Source organism: Tyto alba, unplaced genomic scaffold (assembly GCF_018691265.1).
Source record: "Tyto alba isolate M040663 unplaced genomic scaffold, T.alba_DEE_v4.0 Super-Scaffold_44, whole genome shotgun sequence".
NCBI classification, from domain to species: domain Eukaryota; kingdom Metazoa; phylum Chordata; class Aves; order Strigiformes; family Tytonidae; genus Tyto; species Tyto alba.
This window is the reverse complement of record NW_024881320.1, coordinates 3,823,780-3,841,959: the sequence shown is the minus strand read 5'-3', so window position 1 is coordinate 3,841,959 and position 18,180 is coordinate 3,823,780. Positions and strand designations below refer to the sequence as shown.

Here is an 18,180-nt window from a genome sequence, read left to right as displayed (position 1 = left end):
TAAGAGTCTCGGAGCTTCGTTGCTACCGCCTCCTCAGCCTTCCCTTTAGAAAAGTCAGGCAGCACACCCACCCCTGTAGAAAGCAGGCCCTAGCTGAGCAGTAGCTTTGTTGTCTTTAATAATAATTTACTGCAAGAAGACGATAGGAAAGGCACTCGCTGGAGTATCTGTAATGCTTCCAGAAATAAGGCAGCGAAGTTTGGGGCACCTTGAGTTTCGATACGAGCCTCAGAGCACGGTAGATAATAAAGCTGGGGTTTTAAGTCATTTAAGAATAAACTAACCCTAATAGTCATTTTTTAAGAATAAACTAACTCTTTCTTCCCATTCCATAAATCCAGGTCAGCCCCAGCACAAAATCCTAAAGCTCCGTGGATCTCTGTTGCATCGCTTGAGCTCAGTTTTCTATATTGATTTTAAAGCCATCAGTAGAGCATTTTAAATTCACAAGGGGGTTGAGCACCTTCATCCGCTAACTCTAAAAACCTTTAAACCAGGAAGCGCAGCTCACGCTGAGGAAGCTGCACCAATTTCTCTAAGGCTCAACCTACAGTACAGCTGCTGGACAGCTTCAGCCTGAGCATCATGGTCTTGCTATTGGTGACTTTTTGGGGGTAATTGTCATAGTCACAGCAGCAGATTCTGAGGACGGAGCCTGGAAAGTTGTGGTGCAGGCAGAGGAATCAAACGCACTTTAAAGGATTGTGGAAACTTGAAAAAAAACCTGAGAAGCTGAGATTCCCTCTCTGGGTAACGCTTGCGGGCAGGGAGGGAAAAAATTTGGGAGGACAGCAGCTATGATCAGAATTCGTCAACTAATTTTGAGGCCATTAACACACAAAGGAAAGGAAGCTGTCATTTAGGTAATTAAAGAGAAAGCGGAAAATTATATGAAAGAGTTAACAAGGGGAAGCCACGGTGGAAGTATTGTATTTCACTGCAATTAATTCATGGCAGTGGCTAGAGCCAGAGACTCCCACCCCTTAGCCGCCCCCCACGCAGGAAAACCGCTGGCGCAGCGCTCAGCAGGGTGGACTTGGCACGGGTGTCCCAAACCGCACACGAGCCAGTGGCCCACTTGTGTCTCCAGGAGTTGGTGTCCCGTGTCCCACAGAACCATCGCAAGTTAAGTACTAAATGTGTTGGACAGTGTGGTAAATAGGCAAGAAAGATACAGGAGAGGTAGCACCTTTATTAGCTTATTTAATCTTTTAGTTAAAAAGTAAGTTTAAACTGTGATAATGGAACATGCCTTCCCCAATAGTCAAAAGTAAAACCAGTTGAAATGCTAAAAAAGCCAGTGCCATTATGCCTGGCTGCTGTACAGAGCTAACGGAGCCCATACACACACCTGATCTGGTTACAGGCTTTTGTGAGGATAAAGGGCTCCTGCCCGTGGAAGTTTTGCCCATCTTTGGGTGAGAGCTCTTCCATTTTGACCATGTAGGAGGCAGTTCCTGGCTGCAACACTAATTGGGAACTTCCTATAAACATTATTCATCTCTACAGGGCAAGAAGTCCAGAACAAAAACAATAACCTAACAAAAAAAAAATTGAATGCTTGGCTGTGTCATACTCTATAAATATTTCTGAGTTACCATAAAAAAAGAAAAAAAAAAAAGTAAGAAAAATAGGTCCTATGTCATAACAATTACACACAAAATTCTTAAAAAACAAGCTACTATTTAACCTGAGCTCTCGGTTATAAAAATAGTTTTGTTAATCTTGGCATAATTCTATGTTTTATTTCAAGATAAAATATGCCTGCATAGCCATATCTTTTTGCCACTTGTGAGTCTTTCAAACACTCAAAGAACCATAGAAAAAACAGGGTAACTTTCCACTGTAGCTGACAGGTGGATGATTTTCAGTTCTCAGAATTAATTCTATATCAGAAACTTCTTCATTCACTGCAGAAAATTAAACATTTGTATTAAAAGACAGGAAAATTTCCTCCAAAATATTTTAAGCAATCACGTATGTGTTGATTTACTATCTAAATTTTCGCACTTCAAACAGGATAAAAACATAGAAGAAAAATATAAAGAGGAGAAAGGTAAGCAAAGGACTTCACAGAAAGACAACAGTCTCAGGGACACCACTGGAGTGTTATGAAATAAAATCTTTCCAGTTTGTTTTGCAAAAAGAAGTGATCTTTGTGCCCTCGCCCAGCCACTGAGTCACAGTTTATGAGCAGTGGCACATGCTATGGTGTCCAAAACTGAATATATCCTTTTACTCATTGCTTTCCTCCTCTGTGCTTCAACTCTCCCCCACCCAATTTCTCTCTAAAGGAAAAGCAACTGAAGAAAATGGCTAAATCCCTGGCAGTTAGTTAGGAAATTAACGTAATGTTTATCAGTGCACCTGCCCTTTAATGATTTCAAAGCAATTAAAAAAAAACAACATTCAATCAAAATGAATTCAATCACTTTTCTATACAAAATTGCACAAACATTTGTTATTTCTGGACCTGCTATCAACTCTGCAAATGCTGCTTTGGATTTAACTGATCACAGTGTTTCAGTGCCTTTTAATGAACAAAGAAAATAAGCATTATGCAGCAGCCAGTGACTTGCACAGTCACTAATTCTTGTCATGGATCGACAGTGAATTGTGGGCACGTTTGTTCCACCAGTTCTTTCTCACTTGAAGCAAATGAGATTATTTCTGTAGGCTAAGCGTACGCTTACTGCTTTGCTGTATTATCAGCATGGTGCTCAGCAATTTTGGGGATTTGCTCCTGAAACTTTTTAACATCAGTAGTTTCAGGACGCAAGTCACAGTGCTGGCTTCAATCTATAAAACCTCCAGCTTCTTTTTCCCTTAGAGCTCTTTTTTAGGAAAAGAAGAGCTCTCTACACAGGAACATTACAGCAGAGTGAGGTACGGCATTCCAGCTACTCAGCATTCATTTCCTCCGAGAGCTTCATTAGCGTGCACTAAGCAGACCCAACTTATTTTGAAAGACAACTTAATGTCTCCAGACTTAATGCAGAAACAGCAGAACATGAGGGTGCTACAAACCAACACCACTCCCCAGGGGCATGGAGGCTTTGGCTCTGCACAGGAGAAACAGTTCAGAGGCTGCAGTTTGAATATACTGAGAGAGAAGAACTGAGCGCCAGCTCCCTGGGGATCGAAGTTGGTCAGTATGAGAAATCCAGTGCCACACAGCTTCACACTCAGCTCGCTGTGTGGTAACTTCCCACTGCAGACATGTGCTTGTGTTGTATCAGCACTTGAAGATTTCTTTTTTTGTCTATTTTCCCCCGCATTGTTGCTAATTCTTACTCAGTTTCACATGGTGTTTGGTATTTTAACCATCTCTGGTTACTCTTTTGTCCTCAGAACCAGACAACATGGTGCCTACTACAAGCATCCAATTTACATTAGCAGAACAAATAATCAGAGAGTGAGAAATTTCCTGATTCAAAAAGAAAAATACAATCTGCTATGGGCAAGGCTGCTTTTTATATTCTGAAACAGATCTATTCAATACATTCTACTTTTGGAGCTTTGAGCCCAGGAACAATATCCTAAAATGGCCCTTGGCCATGGCACTGAAAAACACTTCCCAACCTCTTATTCAACAATGTTCATATCCTTGATCCTGTTATCTGTAACACACAGAAGGATTTTAACCACAATAAGCGGAGTGCAGGTACTTGAGGATGGAGCTTCGAGATCTGACTGCCCAGAGGATGAGGAACATGCCTGAGAAAAGCTTAATTACTTGACTAAAGGAATTACTTGCTGCCTTAATATGTTTACTGTTACAGTACTCGCAACAGTTTTATTGGAAATGCATTCAGAGCAGTGCACTTAGAATCTTGTGTCAGGCTCATCCCAGAAGTCCATAACTTGTATTAATATTGCAGATGCACTTATAAAGAGAGAAACAAAAAAAAAACCAACAAAAAAATCAAGTTGAAAACACGGAACTCATACTTACGGAACATCATAGAGAAAAGAATGGAAGCTTAGCATCTCTTTCTTTTGCAGCAGGTAACTGGGTTCTGTGAAGAGCTTCTGCAAGTTCTGCTGTCTACATTGTAATGCAAAAACACTACATGGAAATCAAAGAACTCATATAAAAATTACAGAGCTGCCAGGTTCAAACTGGCGAGTAGCAAGGATACACTTTTTAATTTCCTCTTCTCCTCCCTCGCCCAAGGAGAGCACAGAATTCAACATGCACAAATTCTTACTGACTAAATTCTAAGGGTTATATTTGATATATATTATGTTTTAAAGCACAATTTAAAACAGCCTCAGGTAAACATGGTTTTAAGCACAGGTTAGTCGGCCTGCCTGCAAAGATTAACTAAAACACGCTTGACAAGTTCTTGCCCAGAATCGTTCTGAAAGTAGATCAGAGTTCTACAGATGTGGTTCAGAAGCTGCCCCTGCCAGTAAACACGAGCCTGCTTTATTTTCTACCCACTAAAGCAACCGTTCTGAATGAGAAGCCAATTTCCCAGCTCAAAAATGCAGTATCAGGTTATAAAGCAGAGTCATGCTTGCTAATAAAGGACAGCCGGTTTAGCTGAACTGACGTGCCAACCAGTAAGCAGAAGCCAGACAGCTGATGGGGCTGGGCAAGAGCCACAAGCAAGCACTGTTTTGTAGAGAGCTTTTCAGGAAACCCTCCTACAAGACAGTCTTTGCAAAAGACTACACTGCTGCTGTCTTTCATGCTGAATGAAATCCTGCAGATGAACTTCTGAACAAAATATCCTTTCAGTTTATGCAAACACTGGCACACAACCTTTATACTGTCAGTCAGTCCCAGCACAGCTAAGGTTTTATGGTTCTGAATGTTATCAAAATTGCTTTGTCTGTTACTTACAGTAACATTGTTCTGGTCAAGTTCATCTAAGGATAAAAGGAGTGCAACATTTTTAGAGGGAATACCTTTTGGGAGAAAGCTGAGGTTTCAGCATGCAGCCTTCCCATCAGGGGTCTGCTTTAAAAACAAAAACCTAAATTCTCCCTTTGTGATATATATCACCACACAGTTACTCATTTCTAGTCACACATGGAATGATCTCCTTGTCAAACAAGGTAGAAAATCTTAAGGCTATTTATGAAAACAAACAAGTGAACCCTTCTCCAATATTGCCCACGTACTCAAGACAGAATCTCCCTAGCAGTGTTCACGCTCATAAAATAAATTGCCATGACAGCTATACACAGGTTATTTTCTTTGACCATTGAGTATGTTCTCTGACCCTGCAATGAAGGAACTAAAACTATTAGCCCACAAAACCTCTGAAGTTAGTTAAGCCAAGTCTGGTTTAAATTCATGTGCAAAACTATTCTTATCTCACCTATTTCCTATACTGTCCTCCTTTCCTCAAATAAACCTAGCGTAATACACCAGTTCTGAATGCAAGTCATACTTGTGTTTGCTTTCTTCTAGCCCACCTACAGCTTGCTCCAAATTGACTTCTTCCTTCCATCTGTTTAGACACATGCAAAAGTCAAATCCTGTCATGACCTTGAGGAGTCATAAAGAACCCTATAAAAAATTCAAGTACTTCATGCTAAGGCATGCAGGAACTTTATCTTCAGCAAAGTGTGAGGAGGATATTGCTTATAATGTCTAAGCGCAAGTCAAGCATAAGGGCAAGGATGTTCAGAGTCACTACCCCTGGCCACCTAAATCTAGTCATGGGAGAGCAAAATATACCGTATTAACGTTGCTGCTGTTTGGACTGCAGCGAGGGCTCGCATGGAGCAGAGTGCTAAGCTCCAGATCAGCAACCATCTGTCGGGACTCAGCCAACGCACGCTGCAGCTTACTTATGGGGGAACCAGCATCCTGGAGGAGACAGAAAGTGAGCCAAAGTTTGAAATTATCTTTTTGGAATATGTCAAAAGATTATAACATACCAAGCATTATCGCGTTCATTTTGAAATGTTTCAGTTCAAAGTACTACAACATAACACAGCTCCAGACTCTGTCTAAATGCTGATATTTCTAATAAACACAGAGGTCTTTCCTAGTGTTAGATTTTTAGATCTTCATGTCGTGCACACAACAGCAGTACTTCAGTGATAAAGGGGAGAATAAACAAAGACACAAGAAAGAGGGAAAACCAGTCAGAATAGGAAACTGACAGTGTCCAATAGCTTCTAATAACTGTGTCCAAGCATTTTACTGCAATTACCAATTAGACAGCATCCATTATGCTAAACCCTTTAATTTTAAAAGCATATATATTTTTTTCTTTTTTTAACTCACTCATGCTGTCCAAGACATACTGAAACAACAAGGAATCATTTTGAAAAAATATTTTACCACTTTTGCTTTAAGCCTGCTGTCTCATCATTCAAGTCCTTAGTTCTCCCATGCTGGCAGACATTTGCTTTCCTACCGTCCACCACAATTCCCCTTAAAATTAATGAAGTACCTTCTGCAATACAATACTGACTTGGTCCTTGGTTGCACTGCAGCATCTGTTAGTTGGCTTAGTCACTGAAAGGTTACCGATCTCCAGAGGGGAGTCTTCATCAGAGAATTTGTCACATCTTTGAGGCCTGTCTCCCTTCTGCGTGGATGTCAAACAGGGAGAATCCAAGTGAAAAGACTTCAGATCCACATTTTCTTCACTGTTAAAAAAAATTAAGACATTGCCAGAAACAGTATCACCACCCTTTTTAAACTTTCAAAGGAAAATCATGGGACAACATAAATAATTATGGGCCCAGAGCCATGAAAACCATCAAGCATGTGAGATTACTCTGCTCCTCAGAGTGGTTCCCATGCTAAACAGCTTCATTAGACCAGTTTCATCCTCTGAGAATAACAGTTTGACATTCTACCAGTTTCAAGAACAGCTACATTACCATGTGCCTGAGTACCTATTTAACCTTGCAAAGAGCACACAAAAGGCAGTATCTAGTTCCTCCCAATGCTCTGGTACTCTTTCTTCTCTCACACCTTACTCACTTCTTTTTTAATCAACCATTAGGCAAATTAGTATTTGCAGGTGTACTTTTCAAGGGAATTTCACAGTCTTTTAAAGTCATCATCTCACTTCAGAGATCACAGGAGAGCTTTCCCAAAGAAGCTTTATTTTATTTATTTTTAAATACAGCAGCAAATAGTAAAGTGCAATTTGGGCAAACTATGATTAAACCCAAAACTCATTTGCCTGACTACCATTTCAGTGTGGAGTTGAAGCATATGATGAATTGGCATACATCTTCCCCTAGGTTTTAAAGCAAAACAAAATATTAATTTAGCACTGGGTATATCTGAGTGTATTTAGGACTATCTGAAAAGCAATTTAAACAACAGTTAAAGCAACAAAACATACCCGGCACATTATTACTGTTTGAACACTGACTCAAAGCCACCCTAAGCTTGTCCTAATAAAAAAGGTCTTTAGCTTTTAATGTGCATGTCAAATGACTGAAGCTTTACTCTTACACCTTTCCCACACTAAAAGTTAACTTTATTGTAGCCTACTCTAGAGAAAAACAGTTCTCAATTTCAATTCCTTAAATCACAGTTTTATCAAAATGTACCAAATCCCTCACTCAGCTCCAGCATCAATTAACCACAAATTAAGACTAGAAATAATAAAAGCTGTAGTACGTTTGAAATTATCTTGATCATCTAGTCTAGCAGTAGAGGAGCCCAGCAGCACCCTAACTAAGCCCTCTGTCCCCTGTGTGCTGTCTGAGGCTTGTACAAAGACATGCCCTGGTTTCTGCTAGCAGTTTCAAGCTGTGCAGTGTTAATTTTCAACTGCTAATTTCCACTTCATACAGTTTTTAAAAAGTATATAAAATAGTGACTGCCTCTCCAAAACAAAGCATTTCTGTATTCATCACACTTCTGAACAAAACAGAAGCATGGTGCTAACACTGCCTGGACTGTATAAACAGTTTAAAAATATGTATATTTTAAAGAAAAAACTATCTTAAAATTTACAATATTTCATTAAATATTCCCTAGATTCTTATTTTAATGGGACACCACATTCCATACCTGGCAAGACTGTTACAAAAAATTTATTTTTAAATTACATTAAATCTAAGAAAAAGCCCTTGTGAGAGATGCTAGCTTGGAAGCGTCTGCTGTGTCTTATTTCATTTCTCTTGTAAAACACTGGGATACAAGAGGCTGTCTTTTAAGAGAGAAGACCTCATGTTTGTGTGCTTCTGACAAGGAAAGGCTCTGGAGAGATGTGAGCAGCCTAGGACAGGGAATGTGAGGAGATGCAATGAGCACAGCCAGTTTTGAAAAATATACAGGTTGGGAGGGAGGGGAGAAAGCAGGTTTGATTGTGAGGCAGGGAGACGGCTCGAGGAACGGGTGGCTTAGTCCAACAGGAGCAGACTGAACAAGTAACCGCTGACACTCCATCTTTAAAACCAGAATTGAGATAAAAATCCAAAGGCAGCAAATGTCAGTCCAACATAAATGAAGTCACTAAAGCAGAGCACACAGAAATGACTCCTGCACTCCAGTATTTCACAATCACTCTTGCAGTTGGATAAGGTATTTGACTGCATTAATAGGCTTCTTGTTGGCTGTTCCAGAATTCAAGAACTCATGTCAAAAATATTTGCTGGGCTGACAGGGAGGTGCCAGCACCCTTCCCTCCACACAAAATACATCATCAGCACTATGAAGCCAGCAATGGAAAACTGGAGGATCCAGATTCAAGTCCCAGAAGAAATGCTGTGTTTGGTCTCTGCCATTAATGCCCTAAACAGAAGCCCACACTGAAGACTGCAATACTACTGCTTTCCTCCCATTTATGGGGCGAGAAATTATTCAGTGGCAAATCGGAGTCAGCAGAGGCTGGAGAGCAGACAGTCTGGGATTTGCACTGAGTCAATCCATCTCCTATTAGCAGGGCTCCTAGGACCAATGTAGGCATCAAGAAAACTTGATAGCTCAGCAGCAAATCCCAAATAGGAAGAGCAGCCCTCCCTTACTGAAGGATATCTGGTCCATCTGCATTGCCCAGGGTGAATTTGTTCCTTCTCCCCTAAAAACCCCTTAAGGATAAGACAAAAAGTGAAAGCACTTTTCATGATTCAGCCTCAAAAGAGATTTGTAGGGACAGTCATGTGTTATTTGTGCTGCCGGAGCATAGATAAGAAAAGCCAGGGTAGACATAAGAGGAACAGAGTATTTTTAATGATTTATGGACAGTGGAAACTAGAGAGAGTCCACACACAGCGTGAAGCTCAGCTAAACTGTGTGGGAATGTGCCAGGACAGCATTCTTTTTCAATGGCTGCCCATTCACCTTGTTTCTGAACAGGTCTATCTCACTGCAGTAACAATTTCTATAATATTTTTGTTTTAAAAGCAACATAGAATGAAAGCATCCATACATCAGATATTTCCATTCCATAACATTAATTTGTTTGGATGTTGGGCAGACTTGCTGGCTAAAATTTTTAGCAGGTTTAAACAGCTGTTCATTTACTGTACTTGTCAAACTACCAGCTACCCCTTCTCTTCTCTGTCTAAAGGGCAGCTATGAAATCTCAGTAAAACTTCAGAAATCCTTCTAAAACAGAGCTGGTAAGTCAGTACATTTTTTGAAAGGAAATAGAGGAACCAACACAACAAATCCACAGAAAGTCACAGCTCTGAATACCCTTGCTTGTGCAGGCATAAAACCACTTCTATAAATGCAAAGCAGCATTTATATCTCGGATACTTTCCAATACCACTAAGACACCTGAGTATTTTTCCAACACTTCTCAGCATTAGAAACCTCATTCTGCTCATCCCCAACCACATGTCCTTTTTCCTCCCCCAACATAAACACAGGGATAGAGTCCCATGAACAAGTATAGACTGGAGAGTGGACAGATTGCTGTCCTTTCAATCTAGGCTTGTTTTCTGCCTTACGGAAATATCAATATAGAAGTCCAACTCTGGCCACAACATTCTACCCTCCAGATTTACAAGCAAATCTCGGATTTCAAAAAGTCTTAAGATTTTTTAAACCTGCATTTTTCTCAATTAGTTTATTTGGCAAGTTACGTGGTATTGCAGCTCTCCTACCCACTCAGCTCTTGGGGATAAGAGATGCACAAAAAAAAAAAAAAAGCATAAAAATAGAATCATTATATCTTAGGGCTATTTGAACTTATTTTAAATTTACTACTCTTCAAGCTGGTAGACTAATTTTGAAACAGCAGTTACTTTAAACATCACTTGAGACAATACAAATTATTGAGAGATTGTACACCCAAGTTTCTACGTAATTCCAGCTTGTATCTATTTCCTAAATGTAATAAGCACATAACCTTTTCGAGCTGGCACATTTCATATCTTGTGCAGTCTTGAGATAGCTGCAATCTTTTCCATGCCATATACTTCCATCTCCTTTTATGGGTTTGAAAATATTCAACCATTCCAGATCTGATATTGGCTTCCACCGTGCATCTTTTTTTACACTGACGTTATCGCTACAGGAATCAGATTCAGAGTCGTGAATTGCAGCGGGAGTCTCTCTGCTTCTTTGGCCAAAGAGAACTCCAGTTCTCTCTTCCCAGCTTTTATTTCCATTATCAGTTTTGTCAGATGTGACGGTGCTCTGGATCACAGTATTTTGCAAATCTACACAAGAACTGACGTTAAGCCAACACTCATATTCAGGTAAAGATGACTCAAAGGTTTGCCGGTCTCTGCTTCCCACTCCATTCTCAGAAATTTCCCTGTTTCTCAATGGCCTTATGTTGTTTGCCTCACAAAATACTTTCCTGCCTAGCTCATCAGAGCTTGATGCAACATCCTGCTTTTCTTCTTCTTCCTTAAGGAGAGCCGAGACTTTCACAACTTTTTGACATTGGTTTAAGTATGCTGAGGTAGCTTCCACCAAGTCTGATGCATTCGGTAACAGTCTATTATCTACTTCACACATCTCAGTGGTGGTTTTTACCCTACTTTTTGGAACTTGTGCAGCTCCACACTCCTCGCATATCTCGTGGGTTCTCTCAGTCCTAACCGTGTCTGTCTTGATGTTACTTTCAGGGGCAGAGAATGCCATACCTATGCTATAATGGCATGATAAAGAAAACAGTCAGAAATACGGCATTTAAACAGCATACATAACTGTACTCAAGGTTAAGGCTATACATTAACCAGAGGCTGTAGCCATGGTTTTATGGTAGTTCATATACCAACAGGCAGCTGTACCCTGCCAAAACCCAACAAAAATCTGCCCAGATTGGGCTGTTACTTTCCAAAATCAGTCTGAGGGTTCCCTCATGTTTTATGTAGTGTGGTGATTCTGTCTGAACCTCCAAGGTGTGAGCCAATTTCCTAATCTGAAAGCAAAATAAACTTTGATTTTTAAACAAGAGTAGTAGTGAGCCAGATTAACATCCCTAGCACTAGACTATTCAATTTCGTAAAAAATCATTAACTGTCTGGCCTGCATACAGTGCTTTATTCTGTGACTGATACTCATGGTGTCTCTTGTCCAAGTTAAAAAAAAAAAAAAAAAGGTATCTGACAACTTCACTGGATGTCTGTGGTTGAGTCCAGGAAAGCCACCTTGACATGGCACGCATCTCTTTTAGGATGTTAGTTGCAGCTGAACAGCGAAGTCTCTCTCTGAGAACAAACTACTAAAAAAACCAGAAAAAAAAAAATTACCTTTCATGTGCCACCTTTTCATGCTTTTGCCTTGATTCCTGAGAGCTCTCCAAATTGACATGAAGAAATTGCAAGTCATGCTGCTGTCTTATATAGATCTGTTTAAAGATAGTAATGTGCATTAGTGAAAGTCTTGACTGCAGGAACATTGTCATCAGGTACTGACACATTGCTTGTCTTCCAAAAATATCCTTAAAACATTTTTATAAACCAGTACCTGTAGTCAAACTGTTGTCAAAGTCTTCCAAATATATGGGGCCATTTCTGCATATATTTAGGAAAACAACATTTTGTGGCAATAAACAGCATGTCTATTAGAAGTGGTCTTCTAAACCGGAATCACATTGAACCATAAATACGATATCATTATTGTTATTTGATATTTAATACATGTTGTTATTATGTTGTTCAGAGGTATGCAGAATTACAGGACACGGAATGATGATCATGGTATTTGGCTTTCACTGCAGGGGATTTTTTGTCAAGTTAATGTAGAAGAGAACATACTGATCAATTATTTGCAACAAGAAAATTTGAACATGCCTTGAGAGCCTCAAATGAGTGCAGGTGAAAACACTGGTCTTAAGTCTCTCTTGAAAAACACCTTTCAGTACACCAAGTCCCTCTATGCTTTGTGAGTTCACCTTGGGCATGTGCGTGAGGCAGCCTGTCCCACTCCCACTGCCCTTCACAGGACTTCTGGAGCCCAGCACTCGGGTTATACACATGCAATGACGAACTGTTATCTCAGAGTGCCCCCACTTTACTGCTATTTACTCATTGTAGGACCGAGTAAGTACAACTGTACAAAAAAGGGTAAAAGCACATGTAAATACAAGGATTTTTACTATGGGGTTTTTATATTAAAAAAAAAATATTTTTTTTTTTAAATCAACATTCTGTACGGATCCCAGCAAGGCAGAAACAGCTAATTTGTTTTTTTTCTTAATTAAGAATAGTTAGATCTAACTTTTTTTATACAGTTTCATGCAGCTCTGGTGTAACTGAAAAATGCCTTCATAATCTCAGGGTAGAAATACAATTAGGGTTGTACCTGTCGCAAACTTGATAGTTCTATGTCAGTCTGCGCTTGTTTAGACTTGGCAAACTGAAGAAGTTGATCCTTTCGCTTTGCTTTCTCAACTGTTTCAAAACATAGAAAATTTTTTAGTTACTTAAAGTGAATAGACACAAAGCAAGTACATTTGTTAATGCATATATGTGTAGCAGCAGAAACAGGTACCTAACCAAAACAAAAGCGTTTTCTTAAGATCAGTGAGATATGTTCCCCCTCCAATTCAATAGAGCATGAAAATCATAAGACAACTAAACAGATCAAACATTTTCCTCAGACTTTTTACCAGCACCTAGCCTTATTTTACTAGCAGCAATATTCTGCTTCATTGACTGATTTACTTTACTTTTTCTTGTTAACATTCTTCCATGGAAAGGAAATTCAATAATTAATTCTAATTCATGCCTTGTACAGGGAAGTGGTGGGAAATACATCCCATTACTATTGTTTTTAAAATAATGAGACATGGGATCAATATTTGGCAAAGGTAATGGCAGATAAAAAGTGACAAGCAAGTAAATCATCTGACAGCAGAGGGCATGTTTGGTCACCTCATCTTTCAAGGAATATTGCTTATGTGTAAGAACACTGCAGCAACAATCAGCCTGCCTTTCCTATCCCCTTCAATAAAGAAGTTTCTCTCTACCCCAAACTAAAGTGAAGCTACTGAGATACAGCAGGTAGCAGTTTACCAATTCCTGTGTATTAAACTGTCTAAATCAAACCCATGAGTTAAACAAGAGAAAAAGTGAATTTGCAAACATACTTCGTCCATCCAAACACTGGAGAGACTGAATGGGCTGGTAATTTCATAGGGCCTAAGATTTAGGTTTTGCATGGGGCTTCTTTTCAGCAGGTCACCATTTTCTAGGCAACCTATGTCAGAAGGGAGACTGCCACTCCCATTTATTGTATTAATACCACAGGAGACATGAAAATCTCGAAAATTTTGAAGGGAGAATCCTCTGAGCCATTCACTCCTCCATGCATAGCCATACTGGTGAATTTTGTGCTTTTACAGAATTTTATAAACTGTCTCTGCAGAAGCCCTAGATAATACTTTCATGGAATAATGACACACAAAGGCATATACCTTTATTAAACTGCAATAAATGTAGATAAGAAACTGCCTCCTTCACAAATATTAGTGAACTGTTGTTGTCTAGAAGTCTCTGAGCTGTTGAAAGCTAAGGCATGAAAATCCAACTGCTCATACATACCAGTAAGCGCAAGCTCATTCCTCAGGCAAACGTTTTCTTGTTTCAGGTAAATAATTTCTTCCTGCTGCTTATTATTTTCTCTCATTTTTTCACAGAGGTCATCTTTAAAACAAAAAGGTAGTGTTTCCCAGAATGAAAAGGAATCGTGCCAGTCTGCACGGAATTAGGTACCCAGTATAAACATTTACCTTTCAACTTATTTGTTTCAAGTATTAGTTCTTTCAGTCTCAGTTTGAGGTCTTGATTTTCTTTGTTGAGACTGAATTCCTCTGTCTTTGATGCATGCAATGCACTTTCCAGCTTTTTAAATTTAGACGTAAACTCCGTAATGTGATCAGTTGTTTCAAGTATAACCTCGTCCTGAAATATGAAATAGAATGTATTCTTGACTATTGTTTTATCTTCATGTATGGATTTTGACAAAACAACAGTACATGTTATTGCAGTAGTTATAGCTACTTCACAGATGCTCTTCTGAACTCTTGAGGAAAAATCAAAGCCAGGAAACAAGCTTGTTTATGAAAATAAACCAGTTTCTTGTTTGTTGACCACCTTTCCATTCTCAAACAAGCCTAAGAATAAACAGCAGTGACATCAACAGTGACTAAACCACTGTGGCGCAGTCACCAGTAACTGCACTGCAGTTTGACCACATTTAGTGCCTGATGAGAAGACAGATGTTACCTTCAGCTTAAGCATAGTAAGAAGTTCCTGTTCCCTCGCCTGCAGCTGGCCAGTTTTAGCAGACAGTTCCAAAACTAAGCAGTGGAGACTTTGATCTTTCTCCTAGTGAACAGAAATGAGAGTGTCAGCTACTATTTCAGTGATTCAAAGTTACCATTTTTCCAGTAAATGTCTACACAACTTTAAACATCATGAATGGAAATGTGGGATTCTGAGCAAGCTGTGAGGATCTGGATCTAAAAGGACTAGAGTAAAAATTGTTCTAATTTATTACAACTAAACTTGCTTGTGATCAAAGGTCTTAATATCCTGCATGTCTTAAGCCAATTAGACTGATGAAAAAGACAAATACTGCTTTGCTTTACTGCATACAGAGGAAATCATAACAAACACATTGCCAAATCACTTAAAATCTAGAGCCCTCCAATACCAATTATTTTCATATCCTTAAACCAGTTTCAGACTGTTACAGTTCATCACAGTAATCAAAGCTGTAAAACCTGAAACTTCTTAACCAAGTACCGATACTGTTTCTAGCACTGCCTTTGCAATCACAGTGCCTGACATTTTTGGAGGCAAGCTGGTCCTAAGCAGTGTTCCCCAAAACTAAGCAAACTCCAAATCCTAGCTTAGGAAAGCTTTTTTGCACCTTTTTTTTTTTTTTTTTTTCAACAAATCAAAAGCTATTCTTTTATCTAACATTACTGTACTAAAAGACAAATGCAACTCAGGAGCCTTAATATGAAATATTTATTCAATAGTGAAACTCACAAATGCCACTGGCATTCTGTACATGCATGGACTGCAAAATCAGACCATTACTCAACTCCCACCTTCAGAGCCCGACAGTGAACAGTTCCATCTGTCACTTTTTGAGACAGCTCCTTAAACTTCTGTGGTGTATTTTCAAGCGTTGTCTTACTGTCATTCTGCTGAGATTCTAAGAACTTTAACCTTTTGTTCAGTGATTTTATAATTTCATTTATCTTGTTCAGCTCATCTGAAAAGAAAGAAGACACGGTATCTGTGAGAAAACAGCTCAGATACAGTCATGCAATTTTTTAAATCTCAGGAATAATTTAATCCAGTGTTTTAAAATCATGCTATTCAGAAATGGATGCTCGTGCTGCACTCTGAAGCAGAATTCTCTTGCTACCCAGGTCAGATGGAACACGAACTCTGTGGTGATCTCTGTCCTACGGCTGTCAAACGAGAGCCACCAGGTCATCAGCTGGGTGGCTTGCGGCTCATGTCAGAGCTGTGCTGCACAACCTCAGGGCACAGGGCTCTGGAGGACAACGCATGTTTGCAAATTGTTCTCTTCCTCCACATTTATTTTCTCAGCTTTATTTTTTTAAAGAATCCACAGAAGCAATGTATGTATTCAAACGAGAAAGAGCTATCTGATTATCATATCCCCTTCAAGATCAGATCACTTTAGTACCATCATGGAAGTTTTGAGGTCAGAAGACAGACAACCAAATTTAAGGTTGAAGGTTAGGAAATCACTTCTTATATGATCCAGAACTGTTATTGAGGGGTCTAAGCACCTGAAGATACTTAAAAGACATGGGTCTTTCTCTTTATACACACAATACTCACTGTTTAATAAGTTGCATTGTTCTACTAAAGTCAGTATTTTTTGCTGATCATCTTCCCAGGCAAGAAGCCGTCTCTGATACACTGCAACCATGTCATCGAGTTCCTTATCACGATCTTTCATTTTTGCAATTAAAAGCTGGAGTTCTTCCCTCTGTTTCTGAATGCTGCTGTTCTCAAGGCTTGGGCTAAGTTTCTGTAATAGGTAACACACCAAACAGACTTCAACAGTAAGAAGCCGCGCCAAATTCTCTGATACTAAGCTCAAGGTTTTAATTTAAGTTAAGATATTTTTATATTATAACCAGACCATTTCAAAAAGTTCCTCGTGGTTGTCATACCACCCATGGCCCCTGACTGAAACCATTAGCAGTACAATGACTAAATTAATGTTAAAAATAGAGTGCTCTGATTGTCAATTTTCTTTTTTTTTTTTTTTACCTGGGGGGAAGCAGAACGCGGCAGTGATGAATTCATAGGGGACTGGGGACCAGAATGCCACCAGGCATTAGCGGACACTGGTAAATATTTCTGACTGCAGCGTTCTCTGTGGAGGCTGCCTCCCCCTCAAGCACTGCACACCTGGACCGCAGCTGCGCTGGCGACCCTGCGGGGGCGACAAAGCCGAGAGGCCGCTGAGCCCTCAGCGCGGCGGGGGCGCGGCCCTGCGGCCTCCCACGGCCGATGAGGCCTGAGGCGGGGGTGGGCCCTGAGGTGCCACCGGCTCGGGAGGGCGGCCCGCTCCCGGAGCAGGCCCCCCCGGGGCCATCCCCCTCCCCTCAGACCCGCCGCTGCCGCCCGGTAACTCCGCGCCTCACCTCTCCCCGCCCTCCAAACCCACCGCTGCCCTCGGCCGGACGTCACGGCGGCGCCCCGCTCCCCGCCCGCTGCCGGTGACGGTTGGGCAGCAGCTCCGCCCCCCCGGCAACAGAAAGACAACGGGTTCGAGTCCCGCGTCTGCCTGAGGCTGTGCTCCGCCGGCAGGGTTAGAGCTGCCTGGAAAAAATTATTTATTAGTAAATAAACAAATAAATGTTATTAATTAATGTAATAAATGTTCTTAAGAATTAATAATGCTACTAGGAGTTCAAGTCCCATCTCTGCCTAAGGCGGCACTCTGCCAGCGGGGCTGGAGCTGCCTGGAAAAATGTTATTTATTTATTAACTAATAAATAATGTTTTTAATTAATGTTATTAATGTAATAAATGTTCTTAAGAATTAATAATGTTACTAGAAGACAAGTAAGAACCCAACTGGATGGTGCAGGATGGAGGTAACTACTCTGCTCATCTTTTAAACAGAACAAGTACAGAGATACAGTTATTTCATTAGATACGCCAAACCCATCAGCTTACAAACAAATATCACAGAAAAAAAAGTCCTTTATTGTTAGAGGACAGGTTGTACAATGCATCACCCTCTTGTGTTTGACCTCAACTAGGTTTTACAACAACAGAGAATGTCAGTTCCAAGACTCTGCCGCCAGGGAGCATTTAATGTTATTAAATGGAGCAGTGAAATACAAAGCACCAAATTGATGCTTGAGGCTGTCTGCAGGAGCACGGAGAACCGAGCAGCAGAGCTGTCACCCCACCTGATCTGCTGCATGAACACAGCTTGTGGAAGCAAACAGCGGTCACTATGAAACTGTGTGAATGAACACCATTCTTAAACTAACAGTATGCTAAAAGCATCAAGCCAATAAAATTGCCTGACCTAGACCAGCAGGGTTAAGAGATCATCTGGAATTACAAAAAAAGGCTAAATGTTTCAGACATACACACATTTTCCTCAGTGTTTCCACTTAATAGAATAAAATAGTTCAGTTGGCAGGGACCTACAACAATCATCTAGTCCAACTGGACCACTTCAGGGTTCATTTGCCTTTAATTGTTAACAAACCTTTAGAATTTTGTCCCATTCTGATTTCTAAAATTGTATGCAGATAAATCAGA

General features: G+C 40.1%; 1 protein-coding gene across 5 annotated transcripts; it reads right to left on the bottom strand.

Annotated features, from left to right (window-relative positions):
* Positions 1-1,172: 1,172 nt before the first annotated feature.
* CCDC62 (coiled-coil domain containing 62) lies at positions 1,173-17,118 on the bottom strand. Of its 5 annotated transcripts, none has more exons than XM_042805569.1 (13): positions 17,066-17,118; positions 16,666-16,831; positions 16,228-16,420; positions 15,459-15,625; positions 14,626-14,727; positions 14,130-14,301; positions 13,942-14,043; positions 12,701-12,789; positions 11,647-11,744; positions 10,293-11,042; positions 6,420-6,618; positions 5,696-5,827; positions 1,173-4,048 (listed from the first exon to the last, which is right to left on the bottom strand). In XM_042805569.1, exons 2-13 carry the CDS (start codon positions 16,699-16,701, stop codon positions 3,962-3,964), a joined length of 2,127 nt encoding a protein of 708 aa, XP_042661503.1. In that variant the 5' UTR covers positions 16,702-16,831; positions 17,066-17,118; the 3' UTR covers positions 1,173-3,961. The 5 variants fall into 5 exon arrangements, with proteins under 5 accessions (XP_042661503.1, XP_042661502.1, XP_032864302.2 ...); XM_042805568.1 differs by having other exon boundaries at positions 17,043-17,090; XM_033008411.2 differs by lacking the exon at positions 17,066-17,118 and having other exon boundaries at positions 1,173-1,910; positions 3,956-4,048; positions 16,666-16,952.
* Between the last annotated feature and the right edge of the window lie 1,062 nt (positions 17,119-18,180).

What these genes read in the sequence shown, in the direction of transcription:
- CCDC62 (XM_042805569.1), bottom strand. Translation starts at nt 16,701, where the DNA reads ATGAATTCATCACTGCCGCGTTCTGCTTCCCCCCAG. An exon ending in TTCACTGTCGGGCTCTGAAG is followed by an intron (nt 14,728 to 15,458) that starts GTGGGAGTTGAG and finishes TCTGTTCACTAG; the next exon opens with GAGAAAGATCAAAGTCTCCA. An exon ending in AACTATCAAGTTTGCGACAG is followed by an intron (nt 11,745 to 12,700) that starts GTACAACCCTAA and finishes ATCTTTAAACAG; the next exon opens with ATCTATATAAGACAGCAGCA.